Genomic DNA, 25,737 nt, shown 5'->3' with positions numbered 1-25,737 from the left:
ATGAGATCATCTGCGCGCGACAACTGTATTTACAGGTGCAGAAATCGGAAGCCTTCGAGTTACTTGGAGAAGCGGACAAAATGCTGCAAAAAGTACCCAAAGAGATCCTATTGTTGGTCCTTGAGCAGGTATGTCGTCAAACAAGAGCGTTATCTCGATTATAGCTAATCTGTTTCTCCTAGATGCCGCCTAGCATCTGCGAACGGAGCAGCATCGAGCCAAACCATTGCCAACCTTGTAATCGAACCTTCGGCAGGTCGACATTCACTTCAGCGACATCTCAATTCAGCAGCTCACGCTCCAGTATACGAGTGCGACCAGTCATTCGGTAGCAAGGCCTCGAGAAGCATCTCAACTCACCAGCTCACATCTTCGAGTGCGACGAGGGCGATCGATCGTTCTGCAGTCGGTAGCCCTCGAACAACACCTCAACTCTCGCCCTCGCAGCTTCAAAACACGATCGACGGTCTGGGTTATGGATCGCAACAGTCAAAAGGAAATGCCGTCACAATTTCAAGTGGCAAAGATTTTCCCCCAATGTGGCTATTTGTGCTTTCATCGACTTGTTAAGACCGCTGCCTTCACATGCAATCGCTGTAGTCTGGGGAAAACGTCGAAACTGGTGGCTTTCGCCAAAGATAAATGGGACGAACCTATGTGCAATGGATGTTATAGCTATCTACTTGTTGCTTCGGAGATCAACGACTGTGTGAGGAGTACACAAGATAATCTGGTCGGCGTCACGGCTTGCACACATTCACGGCGATCACTCAAGATCCGCAGGGCTAGAAAATCTGCACGTCGGGATCGGAAGTCTAACTAGAGCCATGGAGCCTAATAAAGAAGAGCGAAGACGAACGTAGGAACGTTGTTGAGACTGGAATTTTGTTACTTGGATGTTGCACATTATTTACTTGACAGAGGCAATTGGCGTTGGAGACTTTTTGCCTCACATAGTCAATAGCCCTATTAAAGTCGTGTGACCCTTTAATAACTTGTTATTGTGCTTGACCTAGTGAAAAGAACGTTGAGAGAACTGTGAATTCCATTGCCTATAACCCTTCCTTACTAGTCTCTCGTGCTCGAAGACTCGCAATCAACACAAAATAGTGATAACTTTATTCCCTTTGACGCCGTGGGAAGTGTTGCAAAGTCCTTTGATACTGTCACGGTTGGGCAAGAGCGTCATACTCTCGCTCTGCTGTTTATCGCTTGATGACCAGGCATAGCTAAAGTCAGGATTGAGCATCAAACATCTTTGATCGGAGCTGCTAAAAGAGCTGACAGCTTTCAAGCAGCTGACACTTGTCAGCTTTTGACTATTTTGAACGGTGTTATAGCAGTCATCTTTGAGCTATAGCTGACTGGTTCCTTCTAGCCTGAGCTGACGGCTATCAAGTCTCGTGGCCACAGTCTTCAAGAATTGCAAGTACACTAGCATGTGAGGTCAGCACCCTGTATCTAGTAGTCTTCTTCTAAAAGTAGACTTTCTAGAAATAGCTGTGCTCCCTAATGTATACGGATTTGCATCTATAAGTCGGAGAGTCGAGATAGAGATATAAGACTCTTAATCTTTCCACAATTCTTCTTAGATAAAAGAACCAGCAAAGCAAGATTGACTTCTGAACATCATCATCTCAACCTTACTACCAAGACACTAGTCTCAAAACGTGACTATGGCAGACATCGCGCCCAACAGGACCAATACCACCGCGGCCAATCAGATGGGCAAGGGTGGAGGGACCATTCAATCCAATGGCCTCGCAACCCCAGAGCCTACCCCTGGTCCGGAGGCCGAGCGGATCGCTGCCGATCAACTGCGTCAGAGTATAGAAGTTTCAGAGCTTGAAAAGGTCCTCGGTATCAAAGTTGACCGTCGTCTTAATCAGGTGGAGGAGATCAAGAAGATCTACCTGGAAAAGGCCCCAATAGCTGCTAAGAATGAAAGCGATTGGTCAGGTGAGTAAACCTCCTTAATTAACGTAGACTGCTTTGTTTAATCCACATGTTAGCACTGATAACAGCATGCGTGGCAACGGGGATTAGCAAAGAGTGGATAGATGAAACAAACAAACAGCTCAAACTGATCCCTAATCAGACAAATCCCAGCCATACTTCAACGCTGCCTGGAGGAGCACAATATGAAAAAGCGATGTCCCTAGAGGAGATCGAGCAAATCCTTGGTATAAAGAATATTCCTGGCGTTGATCAGCTCGAGGAGATTAAGCAGATCTATGTGGCAAAGGCTCCACAGGTTGCTCAGGATAAGGAGGCTTGGCAAAGTAAGTCGAGATCTCTGCAACTGGCCGTTCGCTGACTGAAAGTTCCAGAACTACAGGCTGCAGTTGAGGCATCGGGAATTACCAGAGGCTGGATAGAAGCAACAAATCACGAGCTAAAATTGATCCAGGATGAGAAAGAAGACGAGGATATGGAAGATGAAGAGGCCACATCCTTTATCCAAGAAGTCTATACACGCGTTACACCCACTATGGAAAAGATCTTGAGCGGTGATGATGACGATAAGCTCCATATGGAAATTCTAGAGGCAAACAAGGCTATAGCAAGCTGGCAACAGAGCCATCCCGACAAAGAGGACATAGTCGACTTCATCGACATAAAGAGAATTGAGGAGATTGTGGTCAACGCCCATTTCCAAGCTGCAAAGTTTGAAAAAGATCCGACTAATTCAAGAGCGAAAGAACAGTTTCAAAGCAGAGTGCAGGAACTGGCTGAGTTGGTTGATGCCAGTTCTTATCCCAGTACTTGGATATTGAAGCCACTGCCGGAAGCACCAAAGCCCCCGCCATCTGGAGGTGATGGCACTGCTCCTACAGGTACTGCTCCTACGGGTACTGCTCCTACAGGCACTGCTCCTGCCGGTGTTGCAGTTGGTGGTATTACAGACAACGGCACAGGTAGAGGCGAAATTGGTACGGACCCTTACGAATTAAACAAACTGAATGCAGGAAAACCGGGCTTTACTGAAGACGGAGAGATGATCATGGGACATAAGTTCAAGTATTTCAGAAAGGGTGATAAAAAAGGCCAGGTATACAGCGGGCAACTCTTCGTCGCGATTGGACCGCAAGCCTGCCCTCATGTTAAGGTCCTTCCCCGTAAAGACTTTACCAAGAATACAGTTGACGCGTATCTGAGCTGCGCTCATGCGATGGAGGTTGGCGGAAGGTCTGAGAAAGATGAGTTTGTCAAGATCCTCTGTACCGCAGCCGAATCTTGTGGACCGGAGCCTTTGAAAGAACCTGCAATCTACGCCTTGTGCGAGCGGAAAGAAGGAAATCCTATCTGGACATGGCGTACAGACCTTCAAGATTGGGTAGAAAGTAAACGGGCCGCAGACAACTTGCTTCGGAAATGCATGGAACGAGAAAAGAATGAAAGGGCCCAGTTCTATGCAGCCCACGGCATTAGGGAAGAACCAGAGAGCCGAGATCGAGTAGAGGATAAGCGCGCTCGCGTCTATGGGAAAAAGGCCAACGCACCTTCGACTGAAGACAGGACCTTCCCATTTGTTGGAGCGTCAGTCTCGCGAGCAATCAAGGCCGAAGCGCAACCGGCAGTCAAGGTCGAAGCGCAGCCCGCAAAGGTAGAAGCGCAAGACGGATTTGATCCAACCAGCTTTCTTTCTGTTACTGCTTGGTATGAGAAGAAGCATAATTTGAAGCTAGGTGCAGATCCTGCAGAGCTGACGAAGCTGATGGCTGCGTTTAAAACTATTCAAGACGCGCTCAGCATTTAGCCGTTGTTCTTTTCTTTTCTTTTGATTAGTTCTGCTTTTAGGTCTGGGAGCTTTCCTCACTTGATACATGGCCCTAAGGACTTGCTTGCTATCCATCTTTTATTGAATTTGCCTTTCCTTCTGCATTTGTTTCGAGTCTGTCATTTTGGATTTATGCGGTATTGTGGAGCATTTTAGACTTAGCACCAATAGCACTCTTAACTGTTTCTGATTCTGTATGCATATGCTCTCATCCCATATTTTCATGCCTTTGACCTCGACCTCGACTTTACCCAAGCAACACTAGTCCCCACAGGATGAAGTAATGACGTCGCCCATAGCCTGAACAACTGGATATACCGTCGCTTGATTAGGGGAGGTGATTGTTGATTTGGAGGATGTCTAATATCCGTTTGCGTATTGGTTGTGCGCACTTAGTTCTCGGTGTCTTTGAAACCCTCCTCAGAAAGCATCATCTCATCATAGCTGAACCTGCCATCCCCCGAGCTTGCTCCAGCTCCATAGCAAGCTTCTTTGTATGTCGAACTTGGGCCGCGGCCAATTCACGTAGAAACTCCTCGGGAAAAACCCAGTCATCGCCTTCAAAAATCTCCGGTGTCGTGTATCGTATCACCCAAGCGATCCATAATCGTCGCAGAGGTGAACCGGGCAGGGTATTTTCGTATATAACTGGTATAAGTGAAAGTGGTACGACTCGACTCTTGTCCCGTTTGGAGACCAGAGCTTGAAGAAGTGGTTTTTGAGCCCACGACGCTTGAAGATAGTCCGTGAGAAAGAAGAACTTGCAGAGCAGTGGCCAATCCAGGTCTTCGAATCCCGGCGACCCATAATCGAAGCACCACTCCCAATCTTTGAGCTCGGATAGCTTAAGATTAGATATCCATCCGTCCAAAACCTGAAAGGTCTCGACGTCCACCTCTGGGAGTAGCACAACCCGTTCGTGAGTCTCCTTAAAGCCGTCCGTGAGCATGGCGCGAAAGAACGGCGAGCATGCGCAAAGCTGTTGCTCTTCAAGATGGAAGGGATGCTTATCAACCCCTACTAGAACGGTGACTGACGTATTGCGGTCGGTCATGGTAGTCTGAGATTGTGTTTTTGTTGTTTGTGCTCGAAGGCGTGCGATAGAAAGTTAGATAGAGACTAGTGCTTATCTATACGCTCAGTACGCGTACTTTTAAGCATGGGTCAAACCACGAGGCGCGAGCTTGCAGGAGATGACCAAGACCAAGACCATAATATAGGGAATAAAGGTAAGAAATACGTCGTTAGATTCAGTACATACTCTGATTCCTTCATATAAACTATTACCTGAAAGCGATAGAGACCCAGTGGAACGAAATGACCCATATTTGCAATCTGGCGGACTTTCCGAGCCCATTTTCAAACTCTACAACACCCTTCCCATCAGAACACGGCTAACCGTAATTAGCATCCGTATAATCTTTCCCATAAAACTCCCGGAAAAACTTCTCATTCGCCTTCAGAGCCTTCCTTGCGTGTGGAAGTCCTATCTTGCTCCTCTCCTTTCTCGCAAAAGCCTGAGCTACGCACATGATATTCTTTATCTGAAAGGGATATTAGTGAGACGAAGGCTAGGGTTTTGGTAAGGTAGCTTACCTGCCGGCCGTTCAACTGGGAGATGGCTAATTCTTCCAGCTCCTTTTCTGTGACGTCTACACCTCCGGAAGAAGTGGTTGTCTGAGAAAGGAAGTTCCTCCAGACTTGCCTCCTCGCGACTTGAGTCAAGGCTTCATATCTCAGCAGGAGATGGATTCGGCTCAGAATCGCTTCATCGAACTGCGCTATCCGGTTTGTGGTCAGGAACAGTATTCCCTCGTAGTATTCCAATTTGCGGAGGAACACAGAGACAAGGCCGTTGCGAGTCAAATCATTGAGCGCGCGCCTCTCAAGAAAGACATCCGCTTCGTCCAAAAGAAGAATTGCGTTCCAATGGCTGGCGGTCTTGAAGATTCGAGAGAGTCGGTCTTCGAGTTCTGTTGTATCGCGAAGTAATTCCCCAATAGAGATCTGGTCGATCAGACTTATGCTTCGCAGGGTACAAGACAGAAAAACCTACTGAATAAAGGGGCCTTTTCAGGTGCTCAGATACTGCTTCTGCTGTGAAGGTTTTCCCGACTCCTGGTGGGCCACTTTTATATGTTAGTCTGTTACGTGAAAAGAAACGGTATAAAGCCCTACTGTAAAAGTATATTGAGACCCTTCCCCTTTCCTACGACAAAGTCGTCAAACACTACGCTAGGGTCAAGGCGAGCCTCGACGAGAGCCATAATGACATCTCTTTGCTCATCAGGTATCGACAGACAAGCATAAGGCGAGGGCGACCATTTGATGTCTTCGATATCGGCAATAGCGAACTCCGCTGCGTATTATAAATTAGTCGGATATATATTGCAACATAAGAGCAAAAAGACATACCCCACAGCTTGTCGCCAAAGCTAAAACCGAGCACCGTCGGACAGCAAACAAGGAAATCGTCCTCCGTTAGATCATCCAGTTCAACATCATCGCTTTTGACGTGGTCGCGCGGTGGCCTTCCTGGGGGGGGCGGCGGCGGCCCGCCTACGTACACCACCGATAGGCTATTCCCTGGCCTCGTCCCAGCTAGGTCGGTACGTGGCCGGGAGTAATTTGGATTCATTTTCCAGAAAAAATCGGCATCGATCATAACCCGACTGTCGACGGAAAACCTTGCCGGTTCTCCCCTGTGCATCAGAAATGCTTCACCCTGACAGTGACAGTGGTGAGTACCGATCAGGCGGACAAACTTTCGACCACATTCAACGAGGTCAGACTTGACCTGTTTCTCGTCTAGATGGTACTTGAGAGGGAAAGCTGGCAGGGAGTTAATCCGCTTCGTCCCCCGGAATTTTGGAATGACCAGCTCGATAGAGGCCTTGCCAAATGTTTTACCATCAAAGTCGAAAAATTGGCAGTCCATGCTGAAATACTTCTTTTTCGCCCTGTTAATCTTCTCTTCAAAAGAACCATATGTGACACATCGCGGTTTTTTGGTACCGAAACAAGTGGTGTAAACCGGGGTATTTGGCTTGAAGAGGGCCCAAAGTAGATCCCACGTGATCTTACCATGCTGTAGGAGCGAGAGGAGACGCTCGGTCGTGGGAGCATAGATCTTCTTCATATGGTAGATTAACAAATCGAGGTGCTTTCTGGGCGTTGCGTCCGCATGAAGGGTACTTTGATGCAATTCAAGTTCGGGAAGGTAGTGGTATAGGAGATGTTGCTCGACCTATACCCGATTAGTGGCCGTCCATCCCCTCGAGTTCGAGATCGGACTCACCCTAGGCTTTTCTTCCAATAGACTTATCCCATGGACGTCCTTCAACACCTCCCTCAAAACATCTCGGAGGTCTTCCGATTTGATATCGACATAGAAGGTGGGGTCTTTCGTTTCCCTATCTAAAAGCTTGTCAGTATAGAAGCATCTTCAAAGGTAATCCCTACTTACCAATCCGCGTGCGCATAACAAACACGTAGTCATCTAGCGTATTCACTTTTGCTGCTGAAGGTTCCTGAATCTTGTATTCAGACTCTTCCTCATCCCACCTAAATGGATTGTCAGTCAGAGTTTGATTGCTCCATTGGAGACATACACTTCATTCACCGTCTTGAATTCTAGCTTGGAAGCTGGAGTTGTCTCAGGCTGTTCTCGAGCATCAGTTTTCGCACCTTCGGCTGCCTTGGCTGAGTCTGGCGATTTTGGTGGAGACCCCTGTTGAGTACCGAGAGACTTGAGAATGTCTAAGAACTGTTGGACGTGCTCAGTAGTCACGACCTGTGCTAATGGCTGGTTTGCCGGAAACGCACGACCTGGAGCTGGCGAACAGGGCTCGGTTGGGGTCGCCTCTGAAGCATCCTCGGGGGGTGTATGAGAGCAGGTGCAGTTCGGGGCACGACCAGAGGCTATCTCCATGTCCATGACGGCTTTGACCAACTCTTGGGCGTCGCTCGAGGTATTGAAGCACTTGGAGAGTGATAGATTCGGGCTGCTCGGTGGTGCAAAGGGCAAGGAGGTTTGAACCCTCTCGGTTGAGACTTTCGTCGTTGAAGATTCCTCATCCCACCTAAATGGATCGTTAGCAAAGTTTTGTTTACACTTCGTTAGATTCATACTAACTGAGCATCTTCAGGCTTAGCGTCCTCGGATATCCTCGGTGGCTTCGACTTTGCTCCGATGGGCTTCGAGATGAGTTGCTCCACATTGTCAATGGCTTCCTCCGGTGATTTCCTGTGTTCCAGAAGAAACGAGAAAATTTTAGCTGGGCTGAATTTCAGCTCCGGCACCTTGACAGCAAACCCTTTTGCCAACCGCTCGACTCTCTCTACCTCTTCCCTCTGACTCACTGCAGCTTCATGGACTTTTCTATTCTCTCCTGATTGAGCGTCCTCTGGAAGAGCGACGTCGCCTTCTACGGGCTTGAAGACGAGACAGAAGAGGTCAGCCGTCATTTTATTGTCAGCGAGCCCGAGCTCGACCTTCTTGTCCACACGGCCAGGTCGTATGAGTGCTTCATCGAGGCGCGTGATGTGATTGGTAGTCATGATCAGGATTCGGCCTTCTTGTGACCCTACACCATCGATGACGTTCAAGAGAGAGGATAAAGACACCTTTCCACCGACAGATTTGCTCATTCGGGAGGGAGAACCAGTCGCGATCTGGCGAGAGTCCTCGACTTCAGCGTCTCGATTCGAACTGACGGCGTCAATGTCTTCCAAAAGAATAACGCAGCGACTTGGAAGCTTGTCGAATAGGCTCTTCAGGCTGGCTTCGTTGATGGCAGAAAGGTTCAGAACGTAGATATTCAAACGAAAATGACCAGCGATAGACGAGCTCAAACTCGATTTCCCAGTTCCAGGAGGTCCGTATAACAAGTAACCCCGTCGGTAGGGAATGTCACGATCGGTATACCATTGTTGGGATGCTGGGTGAAGGAACTCCTTGATATCTTGCAGAAGTTCTCTTTTCCTACCCTCATCAAGAATAACGGTCGAGGTGCGTCTTATTTTAGACACTGCAGACCTTATCCACTTCCCATCTTGGTGCTCATAGAGACAGGTTTTACCCTGAACAAGCTTTGCATACTCGGTGCGGCACTCAGAGAGCAGTTCCTTAAGAATTTGCGGAGATCTGCCAAAGCAGGAAATGGAGACCTCTTCTCGGCTGCTGAAATCTCCAGCTTGATATTGACGCCGGAACACAAGCAGACGGCCCTTGTACCGCATGAAAAAGCGTCCATTCCAGGGCGTGTAATACAGAGTCTTTTTGTTCGCATCTCCGCCATTTGAAGGATCATTTCTCGAGCGGTTCAATGAAGAGGCCAAGTCGGTAGTGACGAGGGAGGAGCGAGCGTTCTTGGCGAAGCTCTGAGAAGATGTCCACAACATGAACATATCATATGCATCCTCGCGATATCGAAGATGAACAATTGAAGCTATTAATTGTCAGAAGGTGGGGTCTCATTCAAATAGAGGGGGTTCTTACTGCAATAAGTCTCAAGCAATCCCCACAAGTACTTGCAAATACGTCCGCAACCGAAGGCAAGCAACCCCAAGAAACACAGCAGAGGAACATAGACGTTCAAGTCGATGGTGAGATACCCTTGGACAGCGGTAGACATGCGGGTGAAGCCTGGGAACAAGAAGTCTAGGATCGAGGCTTGAGCGTCCGAGATGGGTTGGATTGGCAGGGAACCACGCTCAATGTATCCTGCCATTGTCTTGTTCTGGTGTGATGGTGGTAGGATGTTTTCAGGCAGAATATAAATAGCTTTATGTACGAGACAAGATATATACAGATTGAGAAAGTTCGGAAAGATGCTTAAAGAGCTAGATGTTGGGCAACACCGAATGTGATGATCAAAACTTCAGAGGGGATCTCTGCCCTTATATATTCATTGGTTTTCGTATCATTGTCTGCAATGGAGGTCCATTCTTGCGCGGCCAACGCGGGACGGTCGATTAAGGAAGCTGATTCTGTTGGCCTCTGGATGAATCGACGGCCTACGGTTGCAGCATGATGTGTTAGCTCCTTGAACGATCAAGCTGGCCTCGTCGATTCTCATCATGGAGCAATGCGGGGGAAGCAAGACATTGACGTGGAGTACTGATAGCGTTCGTACCGTGGATATTGTTGGAGGAAGAGTTTATGGCGTATCGATTTTGCAATTCTCCAAGAATGGAACCTCTCCGTATGGTCCCCCGATCCTTGAGAGCTCCCCATTGAGTTAAGGAAATGCTGCAGAGACATGGCCTGTATGTAGGATTCGTCGATCGAATAAGATACGGTTGAACAAGAAGCCGATGTGCACTACGTTGCAGGAAAGATATATGCGACCTCCTAATCTGGCCATTGATGCCAAAGTGAAAAGACATGCATGCTCTAGAGGAGCTTGAAGTGTGGTGGTTTTGATATGGGGCTGAGCGGAAGCGGCCCCGGATAGGACTAGTGATTAGAGTCCCAAGTCTTCGGAAACTTACCGCCATCCCTTCTGCTCGAACTAAAGAGCAGCCTAAGAAAATGAAGTACGTGGTTTGCGAAATAATGCAAGGACCGGTTGACGTTCTATTCTTGCGAAAGCCATAGGTTCCTGCATGGACGGAGCGGCCAATCCCTCCCGATACTCGGCGCCTTGCTGGAATTGGTTGGGCAGCATGCGACAAAAATGTCAGCTCGCTCTCGCTAACCTCTGCGGTGACCTCGACCTGCGGTCACCTCGTCAGTGATCTTGGTGATCTCGATCTGCGCCACCTCCTCGGTAATCTTTACTTTCGCTCGCCTGAGTCTACCCCACTTCTTCGGTGATCTCAATCTGCGGCCACCTCGTCGGTGGATCTTAACTTTCGCTCACTGAGGTCATCTTCGGTGATCTCGATCTTTACTTTTGCTCACCTGAGTCTACACCACGTCTTCGGTGATCTCGACCTCGATCTGCGACCAATCTTTACTAGTCCTCACGCTCACTCCACTCTGAACCTGCCTCGTCTCGATTCTCGTTCACCTCCTAGGCAATCTTTACTCTCGCTCACTCAACTCAGATTCAGCCTCGTCACTGGCCTTGATTCTCGCCCACCTCCTTAGTGACCTCGACATTTGCTCACCTCAAGTTTGACCTACTGGCTCGGTGACCTCCACACGACAATGTCTGCAGACTTGCTAGCGAGGATTGAGCGTGACCTTTGCAAGATTGGGGAAGAAATCTGGAATATTGATGGTCCAGATGATGTTGTCGACAAGGTGCTCGAGAGACTCTCATTATTGAAAGCGCAACTCGAAGTCCAGAAATCATTGCAAGCTACTGCAAACTTGCTACGACGAGTACCAAGCGATAAAGCTCTTCCAAAGCAGCAAGCTACGAAAGTGAAGCATTTGGTTCGCTTCGCCTTTCGAAAGAACAGTCGTCAAGAGCTCCTTGAACGAGGCAAAGAAGGCAAAGAAGGCAAAAAAGACAAAGGAGACAAAGGAGACAAAGAAGGCAGACATCAGAAACTACGCAAATTGGATTGCGATGCTTTAAAGCTCTGTGGGTTATCTTATACGACCGAAGAAATCGTCAAGTTGGGTGACGCAGAGTTTGAGATCCTCCAAAAACGTGCAGAAGAATTCATCTGTCATCGCAATCTTTCGTACCTTTTATATCGCCCCGATGTGGACAAAGCTATCGATTCCAAGCTCGAAGATCCCGAGGACGATGAGTCATTCGACAAATTCATGCAATGTATACATTGTGGTTTCTTAAAGCAGACTGAGGCTGATTAGACTAGCACACACTGCCCGACGACTATCGATACGCAAACGAAAATACGATGCAATAGCATCACCGAACGAAGCGGCTCAAGGTGGGTTCGATCGTTGCACCCCATTACAAATGGCAGACAGCTGATTGCAAAAGCGCCGACAGAGAAAAAGACAAACACAAACACGAATGAATATGACGGAGATGCCTTCATCGTCGATAGACATCACGCGCGAGAGGCTCTAGATCTCGACGATGACGAACATCTTGGGGAAGTATGGCTAACAATTCGGAAGAAGGTACACGGCGCCATTAATGAGAATATATCATTCCTTGAGAAGAAGAGGAGAGCATTCATCACAATTTGGATGTCAGAAGTCTTGGGCGAAGAGTTAGGCAAACGAAGCAGACCGTTTCCAATGATCGATTGCACGAGCAACAAGGAGGTACAACCAACCAACAATGGAAACATCGATGTGTCTGTATGAACAATCCATATGATTAATATAATCTCATTTAACTATTCGACTCCACAGGTGAACTTCCTTTCAATTTTCAATACAATAAGTAGGCTAAGCTATCTGATCGAGAATTCCAACTTCCACAAGTGCATTCTTGACATCCTCAAACGTTTCCAGCTTTGGATGAGGGTTGCCTTTGTTATAAATGTCATGACCGTTGGCATGCTGGCCATGCGTCTCATTTGCCTGACATACGCGTGGCTCGCCATCCTCACTTTCGAACTTCCAGCCAGTCTGCCTAGTAGGGACACAACCATTTAGAACCGAGACATCTAGCATGACAGTTCCTTGAGGGAGAATGAGCTCTAACATGCGTGTGGGATTTGGATCGATGACCTGAAGTCCGACAAGCTTTGATAGGTTATTTGTGATCAGATATTCGGCGAGTTCCGGGAGGAAGGCGCTGTCAACTTCGAACAAATCGGGTAGAGGGCCTGTTTGATACTCGTATGGATGGAAACCGTGGTCTGTGAGAACAAATATATGTCCATGCACGTTGCTGAGGTCCACAGTCCGGATCACCGTAGGTCTGGCCCAGCGACAGTATGGCTTATCGTAGTTAACACCTAGCAGGGTGGTGTTATCAGGGGCGGCGAAGTGGCCATGAGCTAAATGGATACCGAGGATTCCATCAGCGCGATTCCGAACGAAGAGTGCAGCAAGATTGTGTATGTGTGACTCGAGGATTTCCGGTTGTTGTGAATCGTCTGGGAGCATGTTGTAACTATGAAAATTAGTTAAAAGTCAACTAATTTCAGAGCCCCCGTTACTTACATATCACGGCTTTCCTCCAAGTCCTGGACCTTCAAAGCCTTGTTAAGGCCGGGAACATCGAATGGTTTTGCTCCTCTATATGCCATTGTTCGTAAAGCGGGCCGAGTGGGTGAATGTGCGACGGATTAATCGCCTATATAGTATATAAGCAGTGTGGTAAGCTGTAGGATGGATGGAGGCTTGTCCTAGTATTTACCTTGGCTGTGGTTGTGCCGTGGCGAGATTGGGAGAATGAGGTTGACTATTTGCGCAAAGGCCGAAGGCGAAGTCGAGCCTACAATGCCAGAGGCACTTCCTGCGCCTCTGATAGAATATGTTAAGTGCGATAGGTAGAAGGAGGTACGGTAAAGGCGTGCGGTGCGAGGGAGAAATGAATCTGGTGATATATATCGCTGGGCGAAATACAGATGCAAGACAGAAAATAGTGCGCAACGGCTGCCCCTCAGCGTAGGTGGGATGAAATCTATTGGCGGCTGGGCGGAGCCGGTCCGGCAGAAAACTAAGTCATCGATGTCGCTCAAAAACAACCTTGGGTGTCTGATCTCTTGCTTGCAATTCGAGAGGTTGATGAGGTTATTCACGTGCAGGAAGAAATTGTGGTTTGCGGGACTTTCAAGTGGTGGGGCACAATTCCATGTGATTCGCTCAGCAAGCCGATAGTGGCCGGGTAGACCCGGCGCATTTGGGCTCCAACGCCTTCAGGCTGAAAAGATGCGCAAAATTCCGCCAAAATTGAATGCTCCTGAGCACCTTTCCAGTAAAAATTTCGCCGACCGTTTCAGGCACATAGATGTTTCGCAAATTCTGGATGCCATAATTCTCGAGGCTGGATGCAACCCCCGATCTCAAGAGGTGGCTAAACTGTGGCCATGTGCGCTGTGGCTGTGCGGCTTAGCATGAATTAGGAATGGTACGAAATGCATTTACCAGCTTCTGCCACCTTCCTCTTCATGACTGCTCAGAACCTGTGGACCTCTTCATCTGCCAGCCCCCTCCGCCAAACCAATGTCAGATCTATTTGAGACGCAGAATGAGGTCACCCAAGACGACTGTGATACGTACGCCCAGAACCTGGTGAAGGGCTCCGTGACACCAATGCCCTGGCAAGGCTTTCATAGCTATACACTGCGGTCAAACTCGGGGCTTATCATTCAATTTCGATCGAAAGCATCGCCCCTCGACAGTTCAACGACCAAGCTTGCTAAACAAGTCCACGGCCATCTTGCTCCAGCTACTACATATCACGGCTTGATGCCCAACTCTTCGGTATCTGTCTGGGTCATGGAATTCATTGCGGGTGTTGGGTATTTGTTCACAGCTAGCACGATCACTACAGCTAAGCTAGATATCACAGTCACAGACTTCGCTAAGTAGGTCTTCGTACATTATCAAATCAATTTGTGCTGCTAGCTGATACAGTACTACAGGTTCTATGCAGCGTCATGGAAAAACCCCCAATCTCCAGCCAAAGACAAACTCCATCTCTACACCACTAAACTCAAGCAGTTGTCCACCTCCCTACCTCCTCGATTCACGAGAATCCTCGAAAACACACAGAAAAATATGGGTCTGATAATAGATCTGGTGCCTTGGGTTTTGACTCACCAAGATCTCTCGGGTATGAATATCCTCGTTGATCCTGATAACGGCCATATCACTGGTGTGGTTGACTGGGCAGATGCTACTATCGAACCATTCGGCATGGCTCTATGGGGACTAGAGAGTGTGCTTGGTTGCAGCGGCCCTAATGGCTGGTCATACTTTGGAAGCGATCCTTCCTATTCACACTTTGGATGTAATCCTTCCCGATCACGAGCGCTATTTTGGAAGACTTTGTTGAGAGAAATCGAATGCACAATCCCGGATGAATGTCGCCATGCTGTTAATGAAGTTAGAACCCTTGGGGTTCTACTCCGATATGGTTTCCGCTGGGAAAATGGGACGGTGAGCCCTGTGAAGGATACTACCTACCTCGATGTGTTTCTCAAAGATGAGTTAAAGTTGGCTGAGGAGTCACATGGGTCGGAAGGGACAGATTAATTGAGGTCAAGCTGTTTGTTCTTCTATTGTAGGGGAGTTCTAGCTAATGGAGGAAACGGTAAAGGGCAGTTGCTAGAGACCCTTGAGCTACTTTCATCTGACAGGTTCCAACCCTACATAATCATCCAAGAGATTCCCTGTAACACTATGTTACTATTGGATTCCCCGAAATGCACGACACAACTTACCTAGTTAATAACCTCATAGCGCTTCAGAATGGCTTTAAGAGCAGTAACGTTTGGTGCGAGTTTTGCGTCGATCAAGACTTTGTGAGGCCCCTTTACCGTTTCCATGTGCGTCTCGTTGCCCTTGAAAGATACAAATCCCTCTTTGCGAGTGAAGACCCACCCTGTTGTCCTGAAAGGTGTTGCATGAGAGATATCTTGCTCGTTCAGCATGACCGTTCCGCAGTCTCCGAAGTCGAATTCGGCCATGTTCCTAACAGACTGGCCAAGAATTTGGAGTCCAACGGTGGCTTCCAACTGATGTGATTGCAGATATTCAACCAAGTCCTTGAAGAAATCGGTACTGATATCAGACAGATCACTTGCTTTTCCCTCGACGTATTCGTAAGCTACAAAGCGGCCTCCGTCGACGAGCTTGAAGATATGTCCGTGTACGTCTGCAAGATTAACCTCTTCCATCCGGATTGGTTTCGCCCAGCGACCCGAAGGTTCTGTGAAGGAATGGCCCAGCATCACGTTGCCAGCTGCAACCTTGGCGTGGCCATGGATGAGGTGGACTCCAAGCCTCTCGTGGACGTTGTACTTGACAAAAATCTCGGCAAGGTTTTGCAAGTGCGTGGTAGATATCTCCGATCGTAGCTCCTCGCTGTCAATTATACCTGAATTTCATTTAGCCATGAACTATCGTTAAGTCATTTTGAAGTACTGAAGTGAGACTCACGCGGCAGTCGAATTTTGGAGATCAGCAAGAGTTGGCTGGCAGTGGAAGCCCGGAATTTGGTTGGGGGATGTGATCAAAACCATGGTTATTCCAAATGATACGAGTGCTTCTTGGATAGGGGCAGTAGATACGCAAACGATATCGATTGCAGAAGAGGATGAGGATATCTATACCTGAAGTATCCCTCTGGAGAGGCAAGACTCTAAGGCAGAATCCGAGGTGTGATCAAAACCATTTGACCCCACTCAGGTCATTATCTTGTAGGAGCCTCACCTAATCAGATTCTGTATTCATAGCCAGCTCTCCATGTACGAGTAAGTTCAATGGCAGCCAACCTTTACCCACCGAAATGTAGCGGGTGACTCACTAGACAGCCTGCCTAATCGCACACAGTGCATCGTGGAACGCTACCTGATTGACCAGTGAGTGCTCCGATAGTAGAAAAGTGTGGCATCTGAGTTTGGTGGCATGCACATGCACATAATATTAGGCAGCTAGAACAAACAGCTCGTCCACCAGCGCCACCCCTGTAGACATCTCAGCGCCTACTACTTGAATGGCTGATATGCTGCAAGCAAGCATCCAAGGTTCACGGATGCCTTCTGCAAAGAGCGGGGAAGGGTCGAGCCGCAGAGTTTAGTGGGGCCGGGGCCTGACTCAATACATCCCTACACTCTCAGTCCAATCCCCTCTTGATGCCCCGGTGGTAGCGATCCCCTGCGCGCGAAAATGCATCCCATACCATTCCCAATTCATAGCGGGTAGGGTGCGAATGTCCGGCTGATTGACCAGTGAGTTTGGTAGTGATGCATGACTGGACAGTGAGTCACTCGAAGCCCATGTTCGGTCGACCCCATGGCATTCACAGACAAGCCTGACCTAAGATCCTTGTGATGTTCACGGGTGCCTTCCGCAGGGAGCGCAATGTGGGGGCCAGGTGGTTCATTTCACTTCAATGCATTGTCCCGAAATGCACTCTCAGTCCAATCACAGAAGCAATGGTTTCTCTCGGGCCAAGGAAGACGTACCTTATCTGCCCCTCCAACTCCCCATATCAAGCCTCTACCATCCTCTAATTATCCTTCTATCCTCCATCCTCCATCCGCTCTCCTCTCTGGAATTTGACCACACTGTGTATGGGAAAAAATAACGCAACCCTCGATCATTTCAAGCACCAGATCAAACCTCCTTGACTTGCGGCCTTGACGACATGGCAACCCTTGTTGCTACTCCTTCACGCATTCCGGGTCTCGACAGCGCCTTGGAGATCAAAGACTTACAGAAAAGTCGCGATGCGTGAGCGTGAAGTCTCGACTTGAAGTCTAGCATATTACTAACAATTGCTAGCTATAATGGGCTACTCGACGATGCGGAACAGCCACCCGTCTCAGAGGAACATATGCAAAAGCTTGCAGCGCTCTTCGTCCGCCATAACGCTCACAAGACTCTTGGTGTCCATTTGATTCATAGCCACTTCAAGACACCAGAGAATACTGTCATGCTGGGCAGCAACTTCGAAAATCCTTGTGGCCGTTGGACCAAGGTGACGGAAATCGACGCCGTCGACCTCAGCATTGTCCATGGACATATTTTCGTTCTCACGAGTGATGGCTTCATCGCATACGAGTACCAGGACGGACCCATGCCTGACCTGTCAAGTGTTGGAAAGGAGTTCTTCGCTGACTTCATCGATTACCTCACCACAAACGACCTTACGAATCTCCTCGGCCTCCAGGTTCTTATTGATGGCGTGGACCAAACCATGTGGGAGCTCATCCTCGACCAAGGGACTGTCATGTTGGATGCAGCAGTCGTACGCGGCTGCTCACCGACCCGAATTACCGGTTGGAGGTTTGAAGCCAGGGATGGGCAGCCGCGTGTATGTCAGGCAAACGAGGAGCACGCTAAAATGACTTCGGGCAACCACAAGGTTTTCAATGCTGGGAAACCTCTACCTAAACTAAGTGATGTCGACGACCTTAAGAAGGCTCTCATCAATGTGGAAATTCTTTGATATCTTAGTAATTCCGCCCCGCGAAGAGACAGATGCGCCACCAAAGATGATGTTAGGTTTAGTTTATGCTAGCAATTACTGATCTCAAACACCTCCTATTTGTGTTCCTCTCCATGCCTTTGACTCCTCCATTTCCCAAATATTCTCACTCAATTGAGGTCATCGAACCTCGTACTCGGATTGACAAGAAAACCGTCTAGAGATAGCATATTGTACCGTCCAGTCTCATCGTCACGGATAGGCGTGGGCTCCGGCTTATTTGCAAGCCGGTTAGTGAAGCCAGAAGATAGCAGTAAACCCATGATCCTTGCTGTCTTAATGTTCCTTATCGTCTCCACAGATAAGTCTCCAACTTCGTCTCGAAATGTGCTCCAAAAGGTGTCCTGCAGAGCCCCGTAATCTTCGTATTGCCGCCACCCGTTCTTGAGATGAAGTGCACCCGTAAGAGCTTGCAGAGAATGAAGGTTCTGGCCAAAAGGGCGGATTTCAGCTTCTGCCCAGTCTATAACACCATTCAGGTGGCAAGACGTCTCATCGACCAGAATATTACAGGAGCCAAAATCGTGATGGAGAAGAACCATTGGCAGAGAGAGAATTGCCTCCATTGAATCAAGGCATTTCTGTATGGTGTGATGAAAGCGAGGCGGTAGAGAGTGGAGTAGCAGCTGCAGTTCCTTGGTATATGTCCGGCGTAGTTTCTCGCGGTAGTCTGAATCAACCTCTCGAGGGGCTTTCCATGAGAGGGCAAAGAAACTGTAATCAATTAGCACTTCCGTTAAGAAATATACCTCCATGGCGACCTTTTGATGTGGTTCAGATGCCATGGTAGTCATATTCACTAAAGTGGCCAAACGCCAGATCTCTTGGAGTGGTAAAGGAAGACGGAAGGTGAACCATACTGTGCAACGTCTCTCATGAGCGTTTTTCGCCAAACGAAGTTCCGGTCCGAATTTTTGGGGAAGCCATTTGCAAGAACAAAGTCCAGATAGCTGATACCCTGTATCCGATTCATAACATAGACGAAAAGGGGTTCTTTGCCATCTTCTCCCAACTGTCCGTGGAATGAAGCGTTCGGGGCCAGGGAGCCATATATTTCTCGCGCCAGAGCCACAATCTCTGATTTAAGCATCAAAGACTTGAGACGGAACTGGACAACGAATTCGCATTCAGGTCCAGCATAGACCGAGTAGCTGCAGTTGCCCTGCACGGTCACAGGGACAACTTCCCCCCCAACAAGGTCTTTGGCCTTAGTGTCGCATGCTTCACGAGTTGCAGACGTCTCTGAGAAGAATTCTGCAATTGCAACATCCAAGGAATATTCTGGATAGGCAGACATAGCAGCAAAGGAGCCTCGAATCGCACAATGTTTTGCTGAAATGATAGAATGGAATAGTTGGAACCCTGGCGTACAGCTCGATCAGTAGAGTCTCGGATCGGATAATCTTTCTGCCCGAGATTTACCTACATCCCAATCAATGCTTATGACACTTCTATATGAATAGCCAATATACTGCAAGCATCCAAAAAGGGTCGCAGATCGAGGTCACTAAGGAGGTAGCGAAAATCGAGGCCTGTGCCGAGGACTGTTCAGAGTTGATCACCGAGGAGGTGGTCGCAGATTGAGGTCACCGAAGAGGTAGGCATAGACTCGAGCGAGCGAAAGTAAAGATGTATTCCGCAATCGGTGCCGAGATTGACGCCTTCCCTCGGATCAGGCCGCAAACCTGTAGGCAGCAGCAACGGTTAACAAGAACACGCTGGATACCAACTAATCTTCATTCAGCCTAGCGCCAACTGATGTCACCAGAGCAGCCGCTGCGCAGTGTCTCCAAAGTCGGCATTCCAGCACCAGAACTGACCCAAACCAGCTCGACTTCTACGTTTTCTTAGATGAGCCAGTCTCAGATGTGAGTGGTTCCGAGGAAGGGATACTGCGTTCGCGAAATGACAAAAATAGTAATGGATGCCGCTGCCATATTTCATCCCAAACACTAGCGCATTTCACCACCACCCACCCCTCGTCTGGCGCTCTATCTCTGACTCTTCCTTCCACCTCCATCCATCAACCCCAGCGGCAATATAAACCCACTTGTTACCCCTCCTCCTTCCAGTCGATATGGCCCCGCGTCAAGCAAACCGAAACATTCGAAAAGTTGGGCGGCAGCGCTCGGTGCCAAAAGACGAAAGTAAGTAAGCCATTCACACTGGTCGTTTACTTTGACTGACTGTTGATAGAAGCGCGGCCACAAGGTATCAAGAAAGAACGACCACAACTTTCTTCTCGTAAAAGCGCACGCCTCCAGGAACGGACTGTATCCAAGGACACGAACACCGAACTCAAGCACCCATTTCCCTCCCCGACTAGCAACACTCCAGGCGAAAAGGCATGCCACTCTCCTCCTGCTATGCTATAAAGCTAACTCAAGTCAAGTTTCCACAGAATCAATCGACCCCTCTGCAAGATAAAGATCGAAAACGAAAACGAGCGCGAGAACCCGAAGAACCACCCATTCGCGCTCCATCCAAGCGACCGCGTACATCTGTTGCACACCCGGCTTTTGGGCATACACCTGACAAGCTAGCGGCGGACGGTGTCGTCGATAATAAGATTAATCCAATCGCGCATTGGATTCAGAAGGAAAGGTGGCCCAAGGAATACTTCGACCAAGACGAGCAGACTAGGAAGGATTTCGAAAACGACAGCTGGTTTGAGAAGTATTGGGAGCCAGAAAACAACATGAATCAAGTACTTGCAAGGAAGAAGTCGTCATCCTCCATTCGTGGTAAACAATCGGAAGCCAGCTCTGGTTCTACGACACCTAGCGATCAAAAGCAAAGGGAAATCAAAAGTTCCCCATACAAAGATCCACGTTATAAGACTTTACTCGCAACCAAAGGCAGCTTCATGGACGAGTCCGATTTAGGGATCACAGACAAAAGCAAGGTCGATTATCAAACCCTCCTCAGCGCCGAGCAACCAGTTCCTACTGACTCGTTATTTCGCGACGACCTGTTCAAATCAACTTGTCGGAATATACAAGACAGAAATGAGACGAGGGTCATCCGGGATATCTCGCTCCTGATTATTCCTTCTGCAGAAACACTGGCAACATACGGCGCCACCAACCTTCGGTGCTTGATCGAGAGTACTAACGAAGGCTGGAACAATTCCATCCCAGTGACTAAGACCCGTCCGCAACCCGACTACTCTGTAGGGTTCAGGAGAGAGGTGTTCACGGAAGATCAGCTCAAAAGGCTTGAACCTTTCGTAGGCGAGCTCACAGATACTTCTTTCTTCATGGCCACGTACTACATGTACTTCCCATTCCTAACCTGCGAAGTAAAGTGCGGCGCCGCGGCACTTGATATCGCAGACCGACAGAATTCTCACAGCATGACGATGGCGGTGAGGGGTATTGTTGAACTCTTCAGACTTGTGAAACGCGAAAAGGAGCTTCACCGGGAGATACTCGCCTTCTCAATTTCACATGATCACGAAACGGTCAGAATCTACGGCCATTATCCTGTGATCGATGGAAACAAGACCACCTTCTACCGCCATCCTATCCGTAAATTCGACTTCACGGAACTGGACGGCAAAGAGAAATGGACGGCATACAAATTCACCAAGAATATTTACGACAAATGGATGCCGACTCACTTGAAAAGAATCTGTTCAGTTATCGATGACTTGCCGCCCGATCTGGATTTTGAGGTCTCACAGCAATCCGAGCCAGGGGAATCTGGACTTTCACAGGGGTTAGAAAGCCATCATCTCTCTGATCAAACAAGTCATGATGCTACGTCTCTGGGCGAAGCTGACAGTCAATCAAGTCGTGTTGATTCGCGAGACGTTACCCCTGATACTTCACTGTCTCAGAGGATCGACGGGAAAGCATTTAAAAAGCCAAAGAAAAGGGGTCGACCTGTAGAATTACACCAGTCTCAAGACGCTGTTTGAAGATGGGAATGCTTTCAAAGTGATCGGCTGTTTGGGAGAGGAAGTAAATGTATAGGCGAGGCTAGGACTAGGAGCATTTGTTTACTGTTAAGTTTTGGGGAAATCTGTACGATAAAATTCTATGAAAATGACTGATTTGTATGGTTAACCTCGTAGTTGATTGATCTAAGACGTTGTTGGGAGTAGCAAGTAGATGAGGAACCTCCACCTCTCCTTCTTTCCCTCCCTCCCATCTCTTCCCCCGCCCCGTTCTCCCATCTGATGTATACAGCTTCAGTTCTCATCATCAGTTGAAGACGCTCAGTTAGTTTCTCGGCTCGCAAAGGGGTCGAGCTGCTTGCTGTCTATGTCCCGGGGAAGGCTATTCGACCCTGGGTCAGACTATGTTCTTTCTTGTATGCCAGCAAGCACTGCTCGTCCAGGTCTGACCATCGGCTCCTGCTTGTTCGTGCTCGAACGGGCCCGCTCGGCCTTGCAAGAACCTCCATCACTTGAATCGTCATCGCCGCTGTTTGACGGTTCGACCTTCTCCAAAACAAGAGCCCCAACGTGAATGAAGCAGTGGATCCTCCTCCGTTTCAAGAACGACCGGCCCCTATACGAGGTCGCTTTTTGAATTTTGTCGAACAGCGCACCCGGATGGACCCTTCACTCCGGTTAGGGAGGGCAGCAAAGATGTATTCCCACGAACGGCCTTCGTTCCACATCTGGACCAGCTTTATATCGTCTTCTATCCATGAAACCTTGCTCTTCTTTGGCTTCAATGGTGCTTGGTGTATCTTGGAATGTGCAGCAGCGTCGTGATGGGTCGAAGCCTTTGCCGGCGCCTCCTTGCTAGAACAGATATCCAATGCTTTGGAATCAATCGGTAAGTGAAGGTGTTCCGAGATCGATGGTAGTTTGAACTCAAGATTATACGTCACATCATCCCCGATCCTGGTGCGTTTGAGGAAGCCTTGGAAGGGCCATTCCCGATACTCAGCAACTGGTACTGCCTCTGATGCCACAGACGGGCTTCGAGAAGTTCGCGAGGCATGTTGGTGGTTATTATCGACGAAGGTCGACAGACATTCGTGATCGACCTGAGGCTGCGCGTCGTCAATCTCAGGTGTGGCGGTCGACAACGCCACAAGGGGGCCAGGCTGTCCGACGTGGAGCTCTGGGGTGTGCCCTCGGGAGGTGGTTGGAGTCACGGCACGCACTGAGCGTGGCTTTCGTCTCTTTGCGGGTCGTGGGTCCTCGTCGCTTGTATCGCAGGCGTTGTGATTACTATCGGTGTTCGCGGAATGGTGGGTGTCGCTGCTGATCTCTGTATGCGCGTCTTGGTGCCGTCGCTTCCGCGTCGCAGGCTCCAGCGCCGGGTCAGCTGTGGCAGAGGAGCTTCGAGAAGCTCGTGACGTATGGCAGTGCTCGTCTCTGATCGGAGTTGCTGAATGGCTGAGAAGAACCTCACGCTGTACTTGGCTCAAGGGATGGGGAGAAGACGCTGTTCGAGATGTATTCCATTAGCAACCTGTTCGTCAAGATTTCCAAAACAGGGCATTCAGTTACCTTTAAGCTGAGCGACTAACATAGGGCTGAGTGAGATTCTCAATTGATCTTCAGTGATCCAGGCGCGGTTATCGAGATCGAACGCATCGACCAGGTACTCGAATAATTTTCTGCCTTTGTGCAGGCTAGAGCGCATGCCGTGAACTCGGAAAATGTCCATATCTGTCCGTAGAGCCAAGTTTTGAGAGGATAGTTCGCAAGTCGGCCATGGCATCGATATCTGTACGTCGTCTTCGTTCAACCAAGAATCCGACCTGTTTGGATGTTCGCCCCAAACAACTCGGTACTGGGTTGTTTTTGTCTGGCGTCCAGCAAGCTGCCGAGCTCGTACCCCACGTAGTCGAAAACGGTGCTCGTCGATCTCGGGGATCTTGGGTTGCGCGGCTGGCAGAGCCTCGGTGGCTTCCTTGTCTTCAGTGTCGTCCCCAACAACCTTGACCAAGTCCTGCTGATCACCCACAGCTGAGTGCCCGAGCTCTTTCTTCTGTGCTGCAAGCTCTTCCTGCTGCTGCATCGCTACGGCTCCCCCTTCTACTACCACCTCAGTCTCCTGCTGCTCCCACTTCTCAAGGTCCTGAGCTGGGGTACCACGTCGACAAGCATCTTGCAGCTCTTCTGATCTGCTACCGGTGGTTTCGCTGATTTCTCGACTCCGGGTCTCGTCCTGTGGTGCCTCGACCAAGCGAGGACTTGGAGAAGTAGGTGCGCCGGTCGATGATGACTTCACTTGCTGCTCTTCCAAAGCCAACCCCAGTTCTTTCTCCAGTTCAGCCATGTTCTCCTCAGTCCATCCATCATCGCCACTGTCGGAAAGCCTGGGGAGGAAGTGAAGCGCAGACTCCACTGACGTGCTCCAAGGAATACCGTCGACACCTTGCTGGTTGGCACGACCTTGCAGTAGCTTAGAGGATTGGGGGAGGGTTTGGGGTTGGGCTTGTGCGGGAGCAGAAGACGCGCCGTGCTGCTCACAAGGCCCAAGTCCCGGAGCTGGCCACGGACCGGATGCATCCACGGACTCTGTCGGTGCTAAGGCAGGTTCTGAAGTTACGAAGGTGTCATACAGCCTCGCGTCCTGTTCAATACGCCTAGTACCGACATCGACATCACCAGAAGCGCCTTTGGCCTCATCCGGGTCGTCATCGAGAAGCACTGGTTCATCTGCATATAATTAGCAGACCGCTTCTGAGCATGAAAGACAGCCGGTGCACCTGCCTTGACTACCACCCTGACGTTCACCTGACCCTGATTGTATTCGGTTGACTTGCAGTTCAGCCCAGTGAAGAGCTGGCTGTTCCAGACGCTGAAGGGTGGATCCGGCGTTCGAGGCCTCAGTTGAGATCTTTGGGCGCAGAGTTGCCCGAGACTGCTCCTCGAGAGATGGAAGATCGTCGTTTGATTGATCGTCGTCTGATTGATCGGCATTGTCAGCAGGAGCGCACAGAACGAATTCACTTTCGGTGTAGCTTGTTCACGTACCTTCAGCTCTCGCTGTCGTATTTCTCTCTGCCTCAATTTGATATCCAGAATGGGAAAAAGCGGCCGTAGGTCTGTATGTTTTCTGGCTGCCGCTGGCGTTGAATGAAGGGATTGAACGGCTGGGTTCAGAAGACCAGAGAGTATTGCTATTGCAGAATGGCGGGTTTGATAGGGGAAATGCAAATTGAACAAATTGCGTAGTCTGAAGGGTAGCCATCACGAAACGAAGTGGGCAGAGGAGGAAACCAGTTTGAGCATGTGGAATATCCAGCGAGGGGAATTGAGCAGCTTAAGTGGTAATCTGTGATCGCCTGCCTGTCAGAATTGGACTGGTCTCGTCCACACATCAGTTTGCCGCTCGCAACTGCCGTATGCTGTCCTGAAATCAACCTGATCCTGCGCATGAAATCTCAGCCCCTCCAGGCTCCTCCCAGGACTCATTCATCATGCAATCCCCAGCGTCCCTCGGCTTCTCCGCGTAGCTGAGCCCGAACGACCTTCCCTTTGCAGAATCAAGACCCCGCGGCGTAGGTTATGCCGTGCCAATTCTAGCAGCGCTTGCGATCCTGCCGCAGCAGCGCAATGAGCCAAAGGATCCTCGGAATAGCCTTCAATCACCAGATCCATCCTTCCAATATGCAACGACTGCGGATTGAGCTCCTTCCGAGGTCGTATGATCTGGCTCTTCGTAATCTTCCACGTCATCCCGCCTGCTTGTGACCCATTCTCCCAACGCCAGCGTTTCGTATTCGGTCCATAGGATGCTCAGCAGGAGCTTCGATGCTGCCATTTGTCATGCAGATTGTCATCTGCCACTGCCACGGTTGGCAGAAATCGGTCCTTCTCGTCACAGATCAGCCCAGATCAAGGCATACAGTGCATGTCGTCGTCTCCACCGGCCCAAGGGAACTCACCGAGATCCTTCCCATCACAGATCAGCCCAGATCAAGGCACACAGTGCA

General features: G+C 49.3%; 9 protein-coding genes across 10 annotated transcripts; 5 read left to right on the top strand and 4 right to left on the bottom strand.

The window, feature by feature from the left end:
- Nucleotides 1-1,676: 1,676 nt before the first annotated feature.
- Nucleotides 1,677-3,760, top strand: PV06_10145 (uncharacterized protein; the record flags this gene model as incomplete). The annotated part of the gene is made up of 3 exons (XM_016411661.1): nt 1,677-1,959; nt 2,013-2,282; nt 2,331-3,760. 3 exons carry the CDS (start codon nt 1,677-1,679, stop codon nt 3,758-3,760), a joined length of 1,983 nt encoding a protein of 660 aa, XP_016258415.1.
- Nucleotides 3,761-10,913: 7,153 nt separating this feature from the next.
- Nucleotides 10,914-12,022, top strand: PV06_10144 (uncharacterized protein). The gene is made up of 3 exons (XM_016411660.1): nt 10,914-11,514; nt 11,561-11,635; nt 11,689-12,022. Exons 1-3 carry the CDS (start codon nt 10,938-10,940, stop codon nt 12,018-12,020), a joined length of 984 nt encoding a protein of 327 aa, XP_016258414.1. The 5' UTR covers nt 10,914-10,937; the 3' UTR covers nt 12,021-12,022.
- Nucleotides 12,011-13,360, bottom strand: PV06_10143 (uncharacterized protein). Its single transcript, XM_016411659.1, has 3 exons — nt 13,024-13,360; nt 12,828-12,960; nt 12,011-12,777 (listed from the first exon to the last, which is right to left on the bottom strand). Exons 2-3 carry the CDS (start codon nt 12,911-12,913, stop codon nt 12,105-12,107), a joined length of 759 nt encoding a protein of 252 aa, XP_016258413.1. The 5' UTR covers nt 12,914-12,960; nt 13,024-13,360; the 3' UTR covers nt 12,011-12,104.
- A 228-nt stretch (nt 13,361-13,588) lies between these two features.
- On the top strand, nt 13,589-15,077 carry PV06_10142. Of its 2 annotated transcripts, XM_016411658.1 has the most exons (3): nt 13,589-14,197; nt 14,255-14,445; nt 14,506-15,077. In XM_016411658.1, exons 1-3 carry the CDS (start codon nt 13,833-13,835, stop codon nt 14,865-14,867), a joined length of 918 nt encoding a protein of 305 aa, XP_016258412.1. In that variant the 5' UTR covers nt 13,589-13,832; the 3' UTR covers nt 14,868-15,077. The 2 variants fall into 2 exon arrangements, with proteins under 2 accessions (XP_016258412.1, XP_016258411.1); XM_016411657.1 differs by having other exon boundaries at nt 14,255-15,077.
- On the bottom strand, nt 15,056-15,856 carry PV06_10141 (uncharacterized protein; the record flags this gene model as incomplete). The annotated part of the gene is made up of 2 exons (XM_016411656.1): nt 15,056-15,698; nt 15,774-15,856. 2 exons carry the CDS (start codon nt 15,854-15,856, stop codon nt 15,056-15,058), a joined length of 726 nt encoding a protein of 241 aa, XP_016258410.1.
- Nucleotides 15,857-16,983: 1,127 nt separating this feature from the next.
- On the top strand, nt 16,984-17,787 carry PV06_10140 (uncharacterized protein; the record flags this gene model as incomplete). The annotated part of the gene is made up of 2 exons (XM_016411655.1): nt 16,984-17,069; nt 17,121-17,787. The coding sequence occupies 2 exons, from the start codon at nt 16,984-16,986 to the stop codon at nt 17,785-17,787; spliced, it is 753 nt and encodes a 250-aa protein (XP_016258409.1).
- A 92-nt stretch (nt 17,788-17,879) lies between these two features.
- PV06_10139 (uncharacterized protein) lies at nt 17,880-19,123 on the bottom strand (the record flags this gene model as incomplete). Its single annotated transcript, XM_016411654.1, has 2 exons — nt 17,880-18,540; nt 18,687-19,123. 2 exons carry the CDS (start codon nt 19,121-19,123, stop codon nt 17,937-17,939), a joined length of 1,041 nt encoding a protein of 346 aa, XP_016258408.1. The 3' UTR covers nt 17,880-17,936.
- A 518-nt stretch (nt 19,124-19,641) lies between these two features.
- Nucleotides 19,642-21,855, top strand: PV06_10138 (uncharacterized protein). The gene is made up of 3 exons (XM_016411653.1): nt 19,642-19,973; nt 20,023-20,171; nt 20,219-21,855. The coding sequence occupies exons 1-3, from the start codon at nt 19,904-19,906 to the stop codon at nt 21,746-21,748; spliced, it is 1,749 nt and encodes a 582-aa protein (XP_016258407.1). The 5' UTR covers nt 19,642-19,903; the 3' UTR covers nt 21,749-21,855.
- Nucleotides 21,856-22,150: 295 nt separating this feature from the next.
- Nucleotides 22,151-24,229, bottom strand: PV06_10137 (uncharacterized protein). The gene is made up of 2 exons (XM_016411652.1): nt 23,300-24,229; nt 22,151-23,234 (listed from the first exon to the last, which is right to left on the bottom strand). The coding sequence occupies exons 1-2, from the start codon at nt 24,072-24,074 to the stop codon at nt 22,327-22,329; spliced, it is 1,683 nt and encodes a 560-aa protein (XP_016258406.1). The 5' UTR covers nt 24,075-24,229; the 3' UTR covers nt 22,151-22,326.
- Between the last annotated feature and the right edge of the window lie 1,508 nt (nt 24,230-25,737).

This window comes from Exophiala oligosperma, assembly GCF_000835515.1.
Source record: "Exophiala oligosperma strain CBS 72588 unplaced genomic scaffold supercont1.11, whole genome shotgun sequence".
NCBI classification, from domain to species: domain Eukaryota; kingdom Fungi; phylum Ascomycota; class Eurotiomycetes; order Chaetothyriales; family Herpotrichiellaceae; genus Exophiala; species Exophiala oligosperma.
Note: the sequence above shows the minus strand (reverse complement) of the source record. Positions and strands in the feature narration are given on the sequence as shown.

Bases quoted from the DNA above. Each gene is read 5' to 3' on its own strand.
- PV06_10142 (XM_016411657.1), top strand. From the start codon at position 13,833: ATGTCAGATCTATTTGAGACGCAGAATGAGGTCACCCAAGACGACTGT. The intron at 14,198-14,254 runs GTAGGTCTTCGT...ACAGTACTACAG, and splicing joins ACAGTCACAGACTTCGCTAA to GTTCTATGCAGCGTCATGGA.
- PV06_10144 (XM_016411660.1), top strand. From the start codon at position 10,938: ATGTCTGCAGACTTGCTAGCGAGGATTGAGCGTGACCTTTGCAAGATT. The intron at 11,515-11,560 runs GTATACATTGTG...TGATTAGACTAG, and splicing joins ATTCGACAAATTCATGCAAT to CACACACTGCCCGACGACTA. The intron at 11,636-11,688 runs GTGGGTTCGATC...TGATTGCAAAAG, and splicing joins ACCGAACGAAGCGGCTCAAG to CGCCGACAGAGAAAAAGACA.
- PV06_10138 (XM_016411653.1), top strand. From the start codon at position 19,904: ATGGCCCCGCGTCAAGCAAACCGAAACATTCGAAAAGTTGGGCGGCAG. The intron at 19,974-20,022 runs GTAAGTAAGCCA...GACTGTTGATAG, and splicing joins CTCGGTGCCAAAAGACGAAA to AAGCGCGGCCACAAGGTATC. The intron at 20,172-20,218 runs GCATGCCACTCT...ACTCAAGTCAAG, and splicing joins GCAACACTCCAGGCGAAAAG to TTTCCACAGAATCAATCGAC.
- PV06_10143 (XM_016411659.1), bottom strand. From the start codon at position 12,913: ATGGCATATAGAGGAGCAAAACCATTCGATGTTCCCGGCCTTAACAAG. The intron at 12,778-12,827 runs GTAAGTAACGGG...TAATTTTCATAG, and splicing joins TTGGAGGAAAGCCGTGATAT to TTACAACATGCTCCCAGACG.
- PV06_10137 (XM_016411652.1), bottom strand. From the start codon at position 24,074: ATGGCTGAACTGGAGAAAGAACTGGGGTTGGCTTTGGAAGAGCAGCAA. The intron at 23,235-23,299 runs GTAACTGAATGC...CATCTCGAACAG, and splicing joins GTTAGTCGCTCAGCTTAAAG to CGTCTTCTCCCCATCCCTTG.